The 18,840-nt window shown below is 36.8% G+C and overlaps 1 protein-coding gene across 1 annotated transcript; it reads left to right on the forward strand.

Annotated features, from left to right (window-relative positions):
• The first annotated feature begins 12,012 nt into the window (after positions 1-12,012).
• Positions 12,013-18,262, forward strand: LOC108453374 (protein argonaute 5-like). The gene is made up of 22 exons (XM_017751444.2): positions 12,013-12,824; positions 13,516-13,733; positions 13,831-13,980; positions 14,081-14,214; positions 14,297-14,406; positions 14,513-14,616; positions 14,920-15,058; positions 15,141-15,257; positions 15,339-15,449; positions 15,531-15,602; positions 15,825-15,944; positions 16,032-16,182; positions 16,258-16,379; positions 16,468-16,605; positions 16,682-16,824; positions 16,907-16,969; positions 17,051-17,114; positions 17,222-17,348; positions 17,436-17,509; positions 17,586-17,680; positions 17,785-17,816; positions 17,902-18,262. The coding sequence occupies exons 1-22, from the start codon at positions 12,252-12,254 to the stop codon at positions 18,075-18,077; spliced, it is 3,033 nt and encodes a 1,010-aa protein (XP_017606933.1). The 5' UTR covers positions 12,013-12,251; the 3' UTR covers positions 18,078-18,262.
• The last annotated feature ends 578 nt before the right edge of the window (positions 18,263-18,840 follow it).

Consider the following 18,840-nt stretch of genomic DNA (forward strand, 5'->3'; position numbering starts at 1 on the left):
CTCCAGTGTGTTTACAATGAAGGGAGAGGCCTCTATTTATAGTTGAACCTCCTCAAATCCAACGGTACAGATCAATTACATCAACGGTTAAGATTAAAAGTTATCTACAAATTAAATCTCTAAGATTACAAAATCATATCTTCTAAGATTGCATATCATATCTAAGATTGCAATCATATCTAAAATTGCATATCATTGAAGATTATATTTCCATATGAGTCAAGCTTGTAGATGGACCTTAAATCTTTTCAGGTAATGGGCCATTCCGATCGGGCCAAATTATATTTGTAATTCTGGACTGAACTTGGACTTCGTTTTTTTTTTTGGTTTATTATTTTTGTTTTGGACTTATTTACGGGCCGGGCAAAATTGGGTGTCTCATGTTGCCCTCTTTGCTCATTCTTTGTATATGAGAATAGAGCAAAGACTATAAATGACCAATTTTGCCCAGGCTCGCCGAGTCTTGAGTTCTTGATCCTTAATCTTCTTTAAATGACCTCTTGACGGCTTCAATCGCTTCATCGCAACTCGAGGCGATATCGCTATCTTTGATCTCGCTCTCTGTCTATCTGAGACGCCAAATCTGTTATCTTCGATTTGCTCTCCGTCTATCTGAGACGCCAAATCGCTTCTTCAATCTGTTCCCGTCTAATCTGAGATGCCGTCTGTTATCTCCGATTTGCTCCCGTCTATCTGAGAGATGCCAAAGCGTCATCTTGGATCTCGCTCGATGTAAACACATGAAGGTCGATCGATATGTCTTCGATCTGCTCCCCGTCTAATACAGAGATGCCAAATCATCATGGATCTGCTTCAATGAATGTCAGATCTACTGTGTCTTCAATCTGCTCCCTGTCTAATACAGAGATGCCAAATCATCTTGGATCTGCTTCAATGAAGGTCAGATCTGCTATGTCTTCGATCTGCTCTCCATCGAATATGGAGATGCCAAATCATCTTGGATCTGCTTCAATGAAGGTCAGATCTGCTGTGTCTTCGATCTGCTCTCCGTCTAATACAGAGATGCCAAATTATCTTGGATCTGCTTCAATGAATGTCAGATCTACTATGTCTTCGATCTGCTCTCCGTCGAATATGGAGATGCCAAATCTGTTTATTCGATTTGTTCTCTGACAGTACAGAGATGCCAAATCATCTTAGATCTACTTCAGTGTAAACACGTGAAAGCCAAATCTACTATGTTTTCGATCTGCTCATTGTCAACGCAAGGATGCCAAATCATCTTGGATCTGCTTCAATGAAGGTCCAATCTATTATGTCTTCGATCTGCTCCCCGTCTAATACAGAGATGGCAAATCATCTTGAATCTACTTCAATGAAGGTCTGATCTGCTGTGTCTTCGATCTACTCCCCATCTAATACAGAGATGCCAAATCATCTTGGATCTGCTTCAATGAAGGTCAGATCTGCTATGTCTTCGATCTGCTCTCCGTCGAATATGGAGATGCCAAATCATCTTGGATCTGCTTCAATGAAGGTCAGATCTGCTATGTCTTCGATCTGCTCTCCGTCGAATATGGAGATGCCAAATCATCTTGGATCTGCTTCAATGAAGGTCAGATCTGCTGTGTCTTTGATCTGCTCCCTGTCTAATACAGAGATGCCAAATCATCTTAGATCTGCTTCAATGAAGGTCAGATCTGCTATGTCTTCGATCTGCTCTCCGTCGAATATGGAGATGCCAAATTTGTTTCTTCGATTTGTTCTCTGATAATACAGGGATGTTAAATCATCTTAGATCTGCTTCAGCGTAAACACGTGAAAGCCAAATCTGTTATGTCTTCGATCTGCTCCTTGTCGACACAAGGATGCCAAATCATCTTGGATCTACTTTGATGTGAAAACATTCGAAGGTTAGATCTGCTATGTCTTCGATCTACTCTTTGTCGAATATGGAGATGCCAAATCTGTTTCTTCGATCTGTTCTCTGACAATATAGAGATGTTAAATCATCTTGGATCCGCTTCAGCGTAAACACCTGAAGATCAAATCTGCTATGCTTTAGCCTGTTACCCTACTGCTTAGGGGGTTAAGGTGCATCAATCTTCATTGTCCCTTGAAGGACATAACCTGTATAATGTGTATGAGTTCATGCCTAATGATTAGGATGCTATGATCGAAATGAGTCAAATGCTCCTAATTAAACCTGTTATAATGCAAAATGTTTATGAATATGACCCATATTCCAAACGTCACGACTCATTCTTTCATAAAAGTTTATCCTTATTTCTCTCGAAGTATCATTCCTACTCAGCCTGTGGGTTTGTACCATTCTTCAAATGCTATGACCTACCAAAAATGTTTGTAAGATGATCCTCTCTTAGGATCGAATCGTTTGATTTGTCCAATCATCATTTTAAACTAAAGAAAGAATTTCCTCGAGTTCTTTCAAACCTCACTTACATGAATTCTTCGAATAATTGTTTTGTTTTAGTTTTTTGTATTATCTAGAAATTTTCAGAGTAATGAGCAAAACTTCATTTGTGAAAATTATTTAGTTCATCTATCATTATTTTAATGCAACATACTTTACGAATAATGGAAGATGAATTTAATCTTGAGAATAATTAGATTTGAATAAGTTTGTCAAAAATACAAAGGAAATTAATCTGAAAGCCTATCTTTGAGAAGAAAAAGAATCTAAATATAGCAAACAGGACAAAAGTTAGATGCCCTAGATATCGCCGCTTGAGCATTTATATGCCAGCTCCATGAAGACTTTCTTGAATTCAGCATGTGTTTAAAAGATCCAAAGTACTTTGTTGATACCCCGATATGCAACGCGCTTCACTCTTCGTTGAATAAGATATAGCAAGATTACCGTGTGCTCTTCAAAATTTAAGCTGCCCTTTCGGGTTTTCAACTCAAAACCCCTTTGGTCATAATGCGCCCTTTGTGGGTTTTCACCTTGGCCTCTCCTTTTTTTTTCCCCGAAAACTCAAGGCACCCTTTACGGGTTTTCACCCTGAATTATTCTCTCATTTAGACAAATACTTTTTGACTAAGTCTGAATTCACTGGATTGGGCAAGCTCTTCCCATCCATTTCCGTTAAGATCAATTCACCCCCAGAGAATGCCTTCTTCACGACATACGGCCCTTTCCAATTTGGCACCCATTTTCCTCTAAAGTCATTCTGAATAGGGAGGATATTTTTCAGCACAAGATCCCCCTCGTGGAATTCTCTTGGTCGCATTTTCTTGTCGTAAGCTCGCATCATTCGCTTCTGATACATTTGACCATGACGAATGGCCTTTACCCTCTTTTCCTCAATCAAGTTCAACTGATCAGATCGCGATTGTATCCATTCAGCTTCATTCAACTTTATCTCTGACAAGGCTCGAAGAGACGGTATTTCCACTTCAATGGGTAACACTGCTTCCATCCCATAAACTAACGAGAAAGGAATTGCCCCGGTAGAAGTTCTGAAAGATGTTCGGTAAGCAAAGAGTGCAAATGGTAACTTCTCATGCCAGTCTCTGTATGTTTCAATCATTTTCCCCACTATCTTCTTGATGTTTTTGTTAGCAGCTTCCACTGCCCCATTTATCTTTGGGCGATACGGCAAAGAGTTATGGTGCTTATTCCTGAACTGACTGCAAACTTTTGCCATCGTTTTGTTGTTCAAGTTCAGTGCATTGTCTGATTTGATCCTTTCAGGCATCCCATACTGACAAATAATCTCTTTCTTCAAGAAAAGACTTACAGCCGACTTAGTAACATTCGTATAAGAAGCAGCATTTACCCACTTCGTGAAGTAATCAATGACCACAAAAATAAAGTGATGCCTATTTAAAGCTTTTGGTGATATTGGCCCAATGACATCCATGCCCCACATAGAAAAAGGCCATGAAGAAGTCATAACATGTAGAGGTGAATGTGGTACATGAATCTTGTCTCCATAAATCTGACATTTATGGCATTTTTTGGCGTAGTTGATACAATCCCCTTCCAAAGTAGACCAATAATATCCAAACCTCATGATTTTTCTAGCCATCGTGAAACCATTAGCGTGTGTTCCACAAACACCCTCGTGAACTTCTTCCAAGATTAACTTAGCTTCCACGGCGTCAACACATCTCAACAGTACTTGGTCCTTTCTTCTTTTGTACAAGATGTCCCCATCCAAAACGTAGTCGCAGGCTAATCTCCTTAAAGTTTGCTTATCATTTTTAGTTGCCTGTTTTGGGTATTTACGATCTCTCACATATCGCAATATATCCTGATACCAAGGGTTATCATCCTTTTCTTCTTCCTCAATATTACAACAGTGAGCTGGAGCCTCGAAGATACTCATCTGAATGGGTCTCATCTCCTCCTCTTTATTCACTTTAATCATTGAAGCCAAGGTTACTAGAGCATCTGCCATTTGGTTTTCGTCTCATGGGATATAATTGAAGTGATGTTATCGAACTCCTCAAGTAACCCCAAAACTACCTTTCGATAATTGATCAATTTAGGATCCCTTATCTCCCATTCACCTTTACCAACGCGGAGTCTCTATAAACTTACAAGGTTCTTATTATTCGCTCTATAGACGCTCGGAGTCCCATGATGCACGCTTCATACTCGGCCATATTGTTTGTGTAATCAAAATCCAACTTGCACGTGAATGGATAATAATCACCATTTGGGGATACCAAGACTGCCCCAATTCTATTTCCTACTGCATTGGATGCCCCATCAAAGCTCAACTTCCAAGGTTAATCCTCTGTAGCTGCTACACACATCAACTCCTCATTTGGGAAATCAAAATTCAACGGCTCATAGTCTTCTAGAGCTCTACTAGCCAGAAATTCCACTATCGCACTTCCTTTTATAGCCTTTTGGCTCACATAAACTATGTCAAACTCTGAGAGCAGAATTTGCCACCTCGCTATTCTTCCATTCAAAGTTGTTGACTCCATCATATACTTCAGAGGATTAAGTTTTGAAATAAGCCAAGTAGTATGATACAACATATATTACCTCAACCTTCGAGTCGTCCAGATTAAAGCATAGCACAATTTCTCAATTGGCGAATATCTCATCTCACACTCTGTGAATTTCTTGCTGAGGTAGTATATCGCTTTCCCTTTTTTTCCCGTCTCGTCATGTTGGCCAAGCACACATCCCATAGAATTGCTAAACACTGATAAGTACAGAATTAATAGTCTACCTGGATTAGGTAGAGATAACACATGAGTATTTAACAAGTATTACTTAACCTTATCGAAAACACTCTGGCATTCCTCATCCCAAGTACCTTGGTTGTGTTTTCCAAGGAGGCGAAATATAAGGTCAAATTTATCAGTTAATTGTGAAATAAACCGAGCAATATAATTTAACCTTCCAAGAAAACCCCGAACTTCTTTCTGAGTACGCGATGAAGGCAAATCTTGTATGGCTCTAACTTTGTCTGAATCAACTTCTATTCCTTTTTCACTGACCACAAAACCTAGTAACTTCCTCGACCTAGCTCCGAAAGTGCATTTTGCCGGATTAAGCTTTAATTGAAACTTTTTTAATCTCAAGAATAGTTTCTTTAAAACCTCAATATGTTCCTCCTCTATTCGAGATTTGGCAATCATATCATCAACATACACCTCAATTTTCTTGTGCATCATATCATGAAATAATGTCACTGTAGCCCTTTGATATGTTGCCCTTGCATTCTTTAGCCCAAAGGGCATTATCTTGTAATAGAAAGTCCCCACAAGGTTATGAAGGTGGTTTTGTCCATGTCTTCAGGGTGCCTCTTTATCTGATTGTACCTTGAAAAACCTTCCATGAAGGAGAACAATGAATATCCCACTGTGTTGTCTACCAAAGTGTCTATGTGTGACAGAGGGAAATTATCTTTTGGGCTAGCTTTGTTCAGATCCCTGTAATCAACACACATTCGTACCTTCCTATCCTTCTTAGGAACTGGTACAATGTTAGCTACCCATTCAGAATACTTCACCTATTGTAAGAATCCTGCATCGAACTATTTCTTGACTTTATCCTTTATTTTTAATACGATATCTGGTCTCATTCTTCGCAACTTCTGTTGAACTGGTTTACAATCCTATCTTATTGGAAGACGATGCACCATAATATCAGTATTTAACCCTGGCATATCTTGATAGGACCATACGAAGATATCCTTGAACTCGCGTAACAACTCAATCAGTCATTGCCTTATATCATCAGCAATATGCGTGCCACTTTTCACCTCTTTCCCTTCCTCTAGGGCTACATTTTCTACTGCCTCTTTCTCATGTGGCATGATTTGTTTCTCTTCCTGTTTCATCATCCTCAAAAGATCTAGAGACACATCACAATCTTGGACGTCTTCAAAATCCTGTGATTCCTCTAAACATATGTCTTGCTGAGAATCAAGATTTGTAATATTAATACTCATGTCATTAATATCTAGGGATCTGTGAAGTATAAAGAATATACAAAGAATGAATGAATTTAAGAATGATTATTTATGTGCTATGAATGAAAGAATAAGAATTGCCAAAATTTAACGGAATATTGGTTGATAAAAATGAAACAATACTCGTTCAAATTGATAAAAGTTATGCTTTATTAAAAAATAATAGATGATTGTAAGCCCATTTCACAAATGAAATCCTATTACTCCTAGGCTCTAGAGTAACAAGAATGTTTCGAGAATTACTCTGAAAAATTCCTAAAGACAACAAGAAGTTCCTCCACAGTCCAATTGTTCAGAGAGCTTCCCGGTTCGTAAAGGTGAATGCCTTCAAGGTTTCCTTGCTCCGATCCTTTGTCATGTATTGCTCTCTTTCTCCCTATTAATTTTAACTAATTAGGGTCTTTCTATAAACTTAAATGCATATGATACAATGAGATGCTATGAAATGTAAATGCATGAATGCAAAAAGATGTTGATTCTAATTCAATTTCATTTTAGAAAACGTTATTTAAGGAATAAAAATCTTTTCATAAAACGGATTACAAATACGCTTTTGCCCGTAGGCCTAGAGTCTTAACCCTATCTAATAATAATGTTAACTCTCGTCCTCTGTCTGACGATGACTCATACATTATACTCAGCGTTTTAGCTTGTACTGCCAAATCCTGCAAGTGTTCAGCAACCTCTCGAATCTGAACTAAGGCTTCTCCATGAGATAATCCCTATTTCCAACTTGATCCTGAAGATGGTGAAGTTCTCCCTTCCACTGTTCTTCTCTTGCCTTGAACAGCTCAATCTGTAGCTCACAGCCCTGTAGTACTGCTGCCAACCTTCAAATATCGTGCTTCATTTCCTCGATCTTATTCAAGCTTACATTTAACTCGATTGCAAGGTTACAACTTCGGTGATGATGAAGAGATCGTCCAAGTTCAGCCACCTTAGTTTTTAATCCTTGATTTTCCTTATCTAGGGCCTAATTACGCGACTGCATCTCTTGGAACTTCTTCTTCCAATACTCGGCTTTGGCTCTTTCTTCCTGAACCTCTTGCTGCTACTGCTCTGGAGATCTCCCTAATCCGACCCTTTTCAACGTTACCTGGGCCTTTTTGTAGTGCGTCTTTAAATCATCTCGATCTTCCTCGACTTTCTCTTTTCCTTTTTCACCTTCTCGACTTCCATCTTTTGAACATCGACGTCGAGACTTAAGTACATTTTTTCCTCTTCGAGCTTCTCAATCTTCTTTTCAATCTCTGAATTCTTTCTCACGAACTCTTACTTCATAACCTCTAACTCTGATGGAATCACTCGTAAGCTCTCCTCTAATGATCGAGCCACTTCCAAAATTGGTCTAGGGACATTATCGTTGACTCTCCTACTAAACCACCCTTTATATTCAAGGATTGACGTCGAGCCTTCGGTCAAGATCTTCATACAGAAAAGCTTCTTCCAAGCCTCAGAAATCTCTCGCATCTTCTTCTTATAGTGATCTCCTTTATAAGAGAAATCACTTTGAGCTAGACCCTGTGTAACCGGTATGAACTGCCTCGCTCTATATTGCCTTAGAACAAGCAATGGTGCATATCCAACAACTCTCCAAATTCCTGGCAAAGGGACCCAATCAAAACTGCCACAGCGGTAAAGGACTTCACTAGGAACCAACCAAGGAGCCTTCCACATAACATCTTCCTCTCGAAGATTTTGAAGAATGTCTATCCACCTCTCCTCGGCATGTCTACTGCTTCTTTTAAGGGAGAATAACCTTCAAAGAATACTCTGCAAGGAACCTTATCAAGCTTTCAAAAATGACTGTGGAACAAACCAACAGCAACTGTGCACATCCAATGAATCTACCTTCGCCAGCTCTCCGATATGCACTCAAAGATCTAAATACCTCAGCTAGGATTGCTGGTACCGATGTATTTTGCTTACCAATACGATCGAACAAATCCGCAACTGCCTCATCTATGTGCCTCAACGCCTTTGGGAAAATCACCATGCCGTAAATACTCAAAGCCAGGACGTCGACCCTTTTCTTTACGTCTGGATGTGTCGATATCAAATCCTTCAAAACAGCCCATGGAATGCACTTACTATCACTTTTTTGCTGTATACGAGCTACAGCCCACTGCTCATTCATCCCAGTAATCATCACCAACTTCTTTGCAAAAGTTAGAAGACTAGCAAGCCTAATATAAGCCTTGTGACCCTGAATCCTCGGGCAACGCAGTAAAGTCGTATACTCCTCCAAAATAGGTGCAAGATCAACATTACCAAATGTAAAGCAACTATAAGCAGGGTTCCAAAACTGTACCATAGCTCGAAACAAGTGCCTATCTACTTTGACGTCTAGCAAATAGGGAAGGTCTCCATAATTCTGATAGAAAAGCTGCTTAGCCTCGTTATCCCATTGGGCCCAAATATTTCTCAGCTCCTGAAACTCATTCTACGTCGAATTAATACGGGTGAAGTCCCATAACTCGACGTATATCCCTCATGACACTATCTCCTTTCTCTAAGCGGGTTTTCTCGACTGTGCATGCATGAAGCATTGTCCTCCACTCTATCAAGGTATTCATTCCTCATTACAAAACTTTCTAATCTAGAAATTGAGCCGTGAATCGACACCTTTAAATGCCAAATGACATGTAATGACAGTAAAATAAAAATAAGTCAGTATCATAAAAAATGATAAACAAGTACTTACAAGGGTAGCTTACTAAAGGCTATCACTATCTTTCCTAAACTCTTTAAAGTTCACTATATGAGTTTTAACTTTAAAGCCAGGATACCTGAACCGGCAGATTCTTTGGTCTTCACCCATTATAGGCTCATATAGACCAAGTTTAGTTCAGGGGGACACATTTCTCTATGGCCATACGGAGATGAAAATCTCACGAAGACATAGGTACAGTATCCCGGAAGTAATCCACTAGCTCATACGAAGGTGAAAACCTTACGAAAGCGTAGCTTCTCACTCCCACTTAAGGGTGTGACCACAATGGTCATGCAAATGCAATGTACAGCAATAAGGTAACAAACATATGCAGTAAACACATGTAAAAAGGATCCAATTTTAAATTTTCCAAACTTCCGACATTAAGACAGAAAATACTCAATTTCTTGGCTTGACTCTTTTAAGTTTCCCAGTGGAGTCGCCAAGCTGTCGAAACCATTTTTTAAAGGGATTTTTGAAAAATGGGGATCGACTTTTGAAAAACGAAAACGGGAGTCGCCACCAACCTTTTTAGGTGTGATTGGATCACCTTATAAAACGTTTTGGTCTACGAAAATTAAGAAAACAGGTTCAGGAGTCGGTTACGTACGAGGAAGGATTAGCACCATCGCAACGCCCAAAATTGGTACCAAATTGAATAGTTTTATGTCTTAATGTCAAAAATTTGAAAGGATTTAAAAATAGGATCCCTTTTTTAAAACCGGAATTATTTAAGTTGAAAAATCGAGATTCCTTAGCTCCAAAAGAATACAAACATCACATTCGGCATGATAGGACACGATATTCTTAAACTCTCGTAACTGAAATCATCTCGTGATTTACAAAATCTATTTTGAAGGATACTTTAGGCATTTAGACAAACGGGAAATCGCAACCAGTATGTTAGGGCACTATTTCCCGAATTCCTAAATACGAAAAACATTACCTCATTTTAGAAAAACTTTTGGATAAAATATGACAATTAAATGAAATATATTTTTTTAAAATAATGATTTGAGTAAAATTTAAAAAAAAATAATTTACTAAGAGTAATACTATAAAAATGAAAGAGTTTGATATGATACTAAAATTATTAAAAAATTAAAATATATAAAAAAAATCAGGGAAACATGGATTAAATCAAAATAAAAAGGGTTGAAAAAAGAAGATGAACAAAGAATAAAATAAGAATAAACCGTAGAAAATAAGAACGTAAGTGGGAGAGAAATTTGAGTGAAAGCTCTAAAATTTTTTTATTATTTCTCAAAACTCCAGTGTGTTTACAATGAAGGGAGATGCCTCTATTTATAGTTGAACCTCCTTAAATCTAACGGTACAGATCAATTACATCAACGGTTAAGATTAAAAGGTATCTATAAATTAAATCTCTAAGATTACAAAATCATATCTTCTAAGATTGCATATCATATCTAAGATTGCATATCATTGAAGATTATATTTCCATATGAGTCAAGCTTGTAGATGGACCTTAAATCTTTTCAAGTAATGGGCCATTCCGATCGGGCCAAATTATATTTGTAATTCTGGACTGAATTTGGACTTCGTTTTTTTTGGGTTTATTATTTTTGTTTTTAAACTTATTTCTGGCCCGGGCAAAATTGAGTGTCTACAGGATTAATGGATGGATTCGAGTAAATAAAAATAAAAAATATTAAATTGATTAACTCTGATTAAATTATTATAAAAATTATATTAATAATTAACATTTAAATTCGTAATATATATATTAAAAACGATATTCAGTGATCATATATTCACATTGAAAATCAAATTATATCTCTATGGTTTGGAATCAATATATAATTAATAACAATTTTTAGAAAAGGAAAAAAAAAGCAATAAAAACTGACGTCCGGACGCGACCCTCCAAATTCGTCACCCAGTACGACTAAGGGCTTCTTCAAAGTTGACGTTGTGCAAAAGAATTGGACTGATCCGATATTTTCCTCAATAATGAAGGCAGATTCGTCAACAATAGATTATATAAATAAAAATACATACGGTAATATACAAACAATGTTATAAAACAATATATAATAATATACACAGTATTTTGCATAAATATACAAAAATATATCATAAAAATAAATAAAATTATCATGCTTATATATATCATGCATTACATAAATAAAAGTTATATATCTTTCATAAATTCAATATAGTAAGTTTATTTTGTAACTCGATAATTATAAATAAATCATACTTATATTGTATACAAAGGCTAATTTAGGGGCTTGCATAGGCCCTCGGTTCCCTAAAATGAAAAATTATTATTTAAATTTTCTAAATTTTTATTTAATTTTAAAATTAATAAAGATAAATTACACTTTGACCCACTTAAAATTAAAAAAATTGATTTAATATTTTAAAATTATAAAGATATAAAATATGAAAAATTAAAATTTCATTCTGCCCTAAAAATTATTTTGGCTTCTTCCTAGTTGAATATATTAATCATATCAACCATACATCCATAAAAGCCAATATACATCATATACATACATCAAAATTACTGTTTTTTATTATAATATTATTTCAAATAATAAATAATAAAATTAAGATTATTATGATTATCACAAATTATCATGATTATCACAAATTTTATTTTAATTATAACTATTATGATATTTTAAATTTTTAAAATTAATTATAGTTATTTTAAATGTAAATTTAGTAATATAATAAAAATAAAAGATATTGTTGGTAGGCTCCAAATTCGTGCTTATATATTATAGTTAAATAATATTTTATATAATTTTAAATTTAATATTTATTTACAAATTAACACAAACAGAATAAAGAATAGATAAAAGAGAGGATAAAAATGAAAACAAATCGGGTATTTTCTAAACAAAAAAGGGTCAGTTCGGGTATATTTTTTACACCTGAACCCGGCATGATTCACTAAAAAAGTGAGTCCATTTTTACACGTCCCCGAAGTCTGCGTCCTCATCTGCTTCTATTATAAAATGGGCCCATTCCTTCCTATTCTCTCTCAATACTCAGGAGTGTAGTTTGTTTCATTTTTTTCCCTTCTGTTTTGGAGTTGTTGAAATTTTCATCTGTTTGCTTAGTTTCCCAAATTTCCGACAATGTCTGGTCGAGGTGGTGGTGGACGTGGCAGTGGTCGGGGTGGTGGTGGTGGTGGACGTGGCCGGGGGCAGGGCCATGGTCGCGGTCAACCTTCACAGTCTTCCTCTCGTGGCGGCCGCGGTGGCGGCGGCGGTAGAGCAAGAGGCCGTGGATCATCTGGTTCTACTGCAACTTATAACCCCCTTCCTCCTCAGAGGGCTCCGGCTCAGCCACCTCCTCAGATGGCTCCGGCTCAGCCACCTCCTCAGATGGCTCCGGCTCAGCAACCTCCTCAGATGGCTCCGGCTCAGTCACCTCCTCAAATGGCTGTACCTCCGCCAGTTCCTCCATCGGTGGCCCCTTTTTCTTATCCTTCTTCAAGTTCTGGTGTAGGATCACTTTCCAGAGAGGTAGCGGAGAAGCTTACAATGGAGCCGGTGGCTGTGACTACGGCGGCTCCTCTTCTTCCGTCGTCGTCAAAGGCGATTAGGTTCCCGTCAAGACCCGGGTTCGGCACGGTCGGTACAAAATGTCGGGTTAGAGCCAACCATTTTCTCGTAGATGTTGCTAATGCCGATCTTCATCACTACGATGTAACTTTCTTTCTCGCATGTCTCCCCATTTGTTTTTAAGCCTGTATTTTTTCTCGACATTTTTGGCTTCTTGTTCTAATCGTTATTTATTTATTTATTTATATATTTGTTTTTTTTCTCTTTCTTTTTTGCTTGTATGTCTCTGCGTCCTTCCTTTTGACCTATCTATGGATTTAAGCTTTCAGTCATTACTTCACCGAGGGAAACCTTAACTGTTAATGGCTTGCTTAAGCGAATTCCACTTGTTTAGATCATATTTTTTGAATTCTAATGTTTTCATATTTCTGTTCGCTTATTCATTTACCTCGTTCATCCCTGATACTTGCATTTTCTTCTCCAGTATTTTAATCGCTAGTTTTCCTTGTCATTTCTCTGCCTTGTTTTAATCGTTTTATATTTTGGTACTTCTTAGATCTCTGTTTTTTTTTTCTCCGACTTCACTATACACTGAAGGTTTTAGTAGTTACTTTTGTTTTAAAAAACCCAAGGGAAAGTTTAACTGTTAATGATTTGCTTGACTGATTTGGACTTTTTGCTATTTATTATCTCGTTGAATTTTATATTCATTGGATTTTAATGTATATTTTCCTCTTTTGTTTTCTTATTTATTTGCTTGTCTCTTTGTCCATCTCTGTTACTTGCATCTTCTTCTCGTCTCTTTTGATGGCCTTTGGCGCTTCATTGCTTATAGGTTACTATAACGCCTGAGGTAACCGCAAAAAAGGTTAACAGAGCTATAATGAAGCAACTTATTGATGCATACAAAGAGTCGCATCTTGGACGTCGGTGTCCAGCTTATGATGGCAGGAAGAGTTTGTACACTGCTGGTCCTCTTCCCTTCGAGTCAAAGGAGCTTGTTATCAAGCTAACTGAGGAAGATCGCAGTGATGGTTCATCTAGGCCTGCGCGGTAATATTATTATCCTATGATGGTCTCTTGACATTTTACATTTTATCCGATGTCATTATTGTTTACCTGTGATCTTTCTGGTTGCCTGCCATTGCAGGAAGGAGCGACAATTTAAGGTTGCAATCAAACTGGCCTCCAAGCCAGACCTTCATTATCTGAGGGAGTTTTTGAGCAGAAGGCATTTTGAATGCCCTCAAGAAGTTATTCAAGTTCTGGATGTTGTTCTTAGATCTAAACCATCTCAGATGTAACTGCCTGTTGATTAATGTTAAAGATTGCTTGCTGTTAAATTGCTGAAACCATTTTATATGACATGAAATTAATACATTTGAAACATCATTTGGCAGATATACTGAGGTGGGAAGGTCTTTTTTTGATACATCATTAGGTCCTAGAGGAGATCTTGGTAATGGAATAGAATACTGGTCTGGATATTATCAGAGTCTTCGACCCACTCAGATGGGTTTATCTCTTAATATTGGTAGGTACTTCAATTGCTCAGTTTGTGTAGCCACTTTGTTCCTAATGTTTCAGTATGAAGATTTACTGGTTTTGCTTTGCAGATGTGTCTGCTCGATCATTCTATGAGCCAATTTTAGTTTCAGAGTTTGTTGCGAAACATTTCAGACGAACAAACCTGTCAAAGCCTCTGTCTGATCAAGATCGTATTAAAGTATTATTACACACTGTTTTCTTGCCCTACATATATATTGAATTCAGTGTTTATTAATCAAACGTGCTGAATTTTTTTGCAATGCTTCTACTGCCGTATTTTTTAGGTGAAAAAGGCCTTGAAGGGAGTAAGAGTTAAGCTCATCTACATGAATTATGCCAAAACTTGCAAGATTAGTGGAGTATCTAGAGACCCTATAAGCCAGTTGACGTGAGTTTGTTGTTATAATACTATACGTGCTCATAAATATTTTTAGTAAGCTACTTTTATGTGGCCTGTGTGGTAGAATTGTTTTTGGGTTATTTGTAGTCTTGTTTTCTCTACTTATCTAAGTTCAATCTTCAAATTGAGTTGGTTTTAATTTTTTTTTTTTTTTTGCAGTTGAAAGTTTTTAGTATTTGGCTTGGTTATGTCTTGTTCTAAAATATTGTTTATGCTTGTACGTTTGTAAATCTTGTGCTTATGGTATATTTGTGCCATTCTGTCTCATTATGTTTCTGTTCAATTTTTTAGATTTACTCTCGATGACACGAAAACAAATGTCTCTGTGGTCAAGTATTTCCGTGAGAAATACAATGTTGTGCTTAAATATCCATCCTTGCCTGCACTTCAAAGTGGAAGTGAAGCAAGACCTGTCTACCTGCCAATGGAGGTTTTTACTTTATATCAAGATGATCATGTTTTTGTTTTCTTTTTGTTTGTTACTGATTCTCTTGTATGATTTTGTTTTGCAGCTGTGTAGTATCGTTGAGGGTCAGAGATACACAAAAAAACTAAATGAACAACAAGTTAGATCTCTGCTTAGAGCAACTTGTCAACGTCCGAATGTTAGGGAGGGGAATGTTACGAAGGTACTACAATTTTTGATGCTTATTATTTTCTAAATTTGTTGATGAGAATTGTGATTCATTTGGCATTACATGTTCATGCAGATGGTCCAGATCAATAATTTTGAGGTGGAGGAGCTTGTTACTAAAGAATTTGGAATGCATGTTCGCAGAGAACTGGCATTGATTGATGCACGAGTTATAAATCCTCCAGCGGTACTTATATGCCAATATGTTATATTTTCAAGGATACTGTCTGTCTTATAATAATATTAATGTCTGTTTTGGTTGCTGCAGCTAAAGTATCACGAAAGTGGACGTGACAAAATTGTTAATCCTAGTTGTGGGCAATGGAACATGATCAACAAGGTGATATTTTTTTTTCTTCACCTCTTATTTTTTGAAGTGGCATTATTTGTAAAATTTAAGGAATCAGACCTGTCTCTTCAGTCTCCTCTTGTTCCAGAGTTCTTGTTCATTTTTTCATTTCATTTTTAAGGTTTGCAGTGTCTCTTCTTTGCAGTTTAGTGTAGCTATATATCTTTTGGAAAAATTTTGCTAGGTTTTAAGGATCAACAATTTTTTTTGCAGAAAATGGTCAATGGGGGTAAAGTCGATTTCTGGACTTGTGTGAACTTTTCCGCGGAATTTTGGAATATTTCAGAAGACTTCTGTGCGGAGCTTGTGAAAATGTGTAACAGCAAAGGAATGGTATGCTGTGTGGTTTTTTTAGTATAGGTGGATGGTATATCTGTTATTTATTTATCACTAGCTTGATTTCCCATTTTGTTACTCTAGGTGTTTCGCCAAACCCCTTCAATTGCAATGCGATCAGCTCGTTCTGATCGAATTGATCAGACTCTCATGGATGTATACAAAGAGTCTGCTGGCTTGAATAAGCCACTTCAGTTGTTGATCATTATCTTACCCGATCAGACTGGTTCTTACGGTAAGAAATTCTGATGTTTTGTAAATGGGTAATGCCTGGGGTTTCTTCGCGCGACTCAAATCTTTTTGCTTGCAGGAAAAATAAAGCGAATTTGTGAGACGGAGCTAGGTATTGTTTCACAATGTTGTAAGCCTGTGCAAGCTTCAAAGTTTAGCAACCAATATTTTGAAAATGTTGCTCTCAAGATCAATGCTAAGGTATATGTTTTGCCTCACTGGTGGTGATTTGATTAGTGTTTTCTTGTCTTGTTATCTTCTTAAATCATTAGAATTGTAAATTCTGTAGGTTGGGGGGCGAAATACTGTGCTGAATGATGCTATTTTAAGGAGAATTCCGCTTGTGACTGATGTCCCTACAATCATTTTTGGGGCAGATGTCACTCATCCGCCGCCTGGCGAAGACTCTAGTTCTTCTATAGCTGCAGTAAGCATACTCATTATTCTCTATCATCCCCATTTTGTTACTTGATCATATTTAAGAGGTTATTGGCTTGCTGCAGGTCGTTGCTTCAATGGATTGGCCTGAGGTAACCAAGTATCGTGGAATCGTCTCAGCACAGACTCACCGGGTGGAAATAATCCAGGATCTTTATAAACAAACTAAGGATCCACAAAAGGGTTTAGTTGAGGGTGGAATGGTTAGGTAGGGAGATAGATTTATTTCAGGCTTAAATTTTTAGTTTCTTCTAGAAGTGCTCTACTTTCTTAACATTTCAAGTTTGCAGGGAATTGCTTCTTGCTTTCTTCAAGTCGACAAGACAAAAGCCTTCTAGAATTATCTTCTATAGGTAATGTTTGTTTTTGACCATCCTAATCTATGTATATATTTCTAGCAGCAGTGCTGATATCTGATTTTTGATGTGTGGCAGAGATGGTGTTAGTGAAGGACAATTCAGCCAAGTTTTGCTTTATGAAATGGATGCAATTCGGAAGGTATTGAAATCACTGTATAATATCTATTATTGTTGGTTCACTGTAAAATGGATGCGATGTTTTTTGGTGTTTGGGCCTTCTGACCCCTGCAGTTTTCTTCCTTCCAGGCTTGTTCCTCGCTACAGGAAGGATATATGCCTCGGGTTACATTTGTTGTGGTTCAAAAGAGGCATCATACTCGCTTATTCCCTACTGATCGCAACAAAACTGATAGGAGTGGCAATATATTACCAGGTGATTTTAATCTTATAATAGGGATTTGATCGTATTCTCTTGATCTTCATTTTGTTAGCATATTTTAATGTAGCCATTAACTTTCAGGTACTGTTGTGGATACTAGCATCTGTCATCCAACTGAGTTTGATTTTTATCTCAATAGTCACGCTGGCATCCAGGTAAACGAGGCTTCCCTTGAAGTGTGATGGTTTTTATGTTAATTTTGTCCGATCTGATATTGATGATGTTGTGTAGGGGACAAGCAAGCCCACACATTACCACGTTTTGTTTGATGAAAATGGCTTCACTGCTGACATCTTGCAAGTGCTCACAAACAGTTTATGTTACACGTATGTGTTTACTTCTTTCTGTATAATCTTGAAATGGGGTGAATAAATAATGCTTTAGATCAGCACCTAGTAATTATATAATAATAATTTTACTTTTTGGACAGGTATGCGAGGTGTACCAAGTCTGTTTCCATAGGTTTGTGATGATGTTTTTTTGTCTTGTTAAAATTGTTGACTAAGGTTTGGTTTTGACAGTGAATATTTGGATTATATGTTTGCAGTGCCTCCAGCATACTATGCTCACCTCGCTGCTTTTAGGGCACGCTATTATATTGAGGATGAGATGTCGGATAGTGGGTCTACTGGGGGAGGCCGAAAGCCGAAAGACAAGGTTGTAGAGGTTAGGCCGCTCCCCAGCATAAAGGATAATGTGAAGGAAGTCATGTTCTACATCTGATAAATTATGTTTGGTTGATGGTGTGGAAAGTTGCGCAAGTATAGTTGCAGTTTGTGGATGTTGGTTGGTACAGTTGTTTTGTTAGCAAATAGCTTTTTGTTGGAGGGTACAGCAGATGTTTTTACCAGACTGAAAAACAATTATCCCAATCATATATAAAATAAATTTACCTTTTCTAACAGAAACTTGAGGATTTTCGTACCTCAATGGGTGCCAACGCTGTTATGCTTCTACTCCAATGCCACCTTTGATGATGTAACAATAATTCATTGATGTTAAAAATTTATCAGAGGCCTTCGGGAAAATTGTCACAATTAAGTATGCACATTTTGTGTATGAAAAATCACATTTATATATTTCTCATAATGAAATCATTTTTAATATTCAAATATTGTAAGTTTTATTGTATAAAAAAGTATGTAAGTCAAATAATCTTTTTGTATAGTGCTAATAATTTTATGATGTAAGCATTAGAAATCCCAAATCCCTAATTGTAAAAAAAAAAAAAACAAACAAACATAATTTACACCACGTTTAGCATAATTCTTAGCCTGTTTTTCAACTATAATAATAACCATTGTGGAGTCTTATTTATTCCATTGGTCGACTTAGTAATTATTTAATTTTGGAATTTTTGTTTTGGTGGTTGAGCGAATTGTTGTCTGAAGTTTGGATTATTATATTTGCACACATCGTTTGTGGATTATGAAAATTTCATAAATGTCATTTATTTTTTAACACACTTTCTTAAACTTCTTTTAGA

This window comes from Gossypium arboreum, chromosome 9 (genome assembly GCF_025698485.1).
Source record: "Gossypium arboreum isolate Shixiya-1 chromosome 9, ASM2569848v2, whole genome shotgun sequence".
In the NCBI taxonomy this organism is placed as follows: domain Eukaryota; kingdom Viridiplantae; phylum Streptophyta; class Magnoliopsida; order Malvales; family Malvaceae; genus Gossypium; species Gossypium arboreum.

Excerpts from the sequence above, each read along its gene's own strand:
- LOC108453374 (XM_017751444.2), top strand. The coding sequence starts at position 12,252 with ATGTCTGGTCGAGGTGGTGGTGGACGTGGCAGTGGTCGGGGTGGTGGT. Across the intron at positions 15,603-15,824 it reads AATGGAACATGATCAACAAG|AAAATGGTCAATGGGGGTAA; the intron begins GTGATATTTTTT and ends TTTTTTTTGCAG. Across the intron at positions 16,606-16,681 it reads CTAGTTCTTCTATAGCTGCA|GTCGTTGCTTCAATGGATTG; the intron begins GTAAGCATACTC and ends GGCTTGCTGCAG.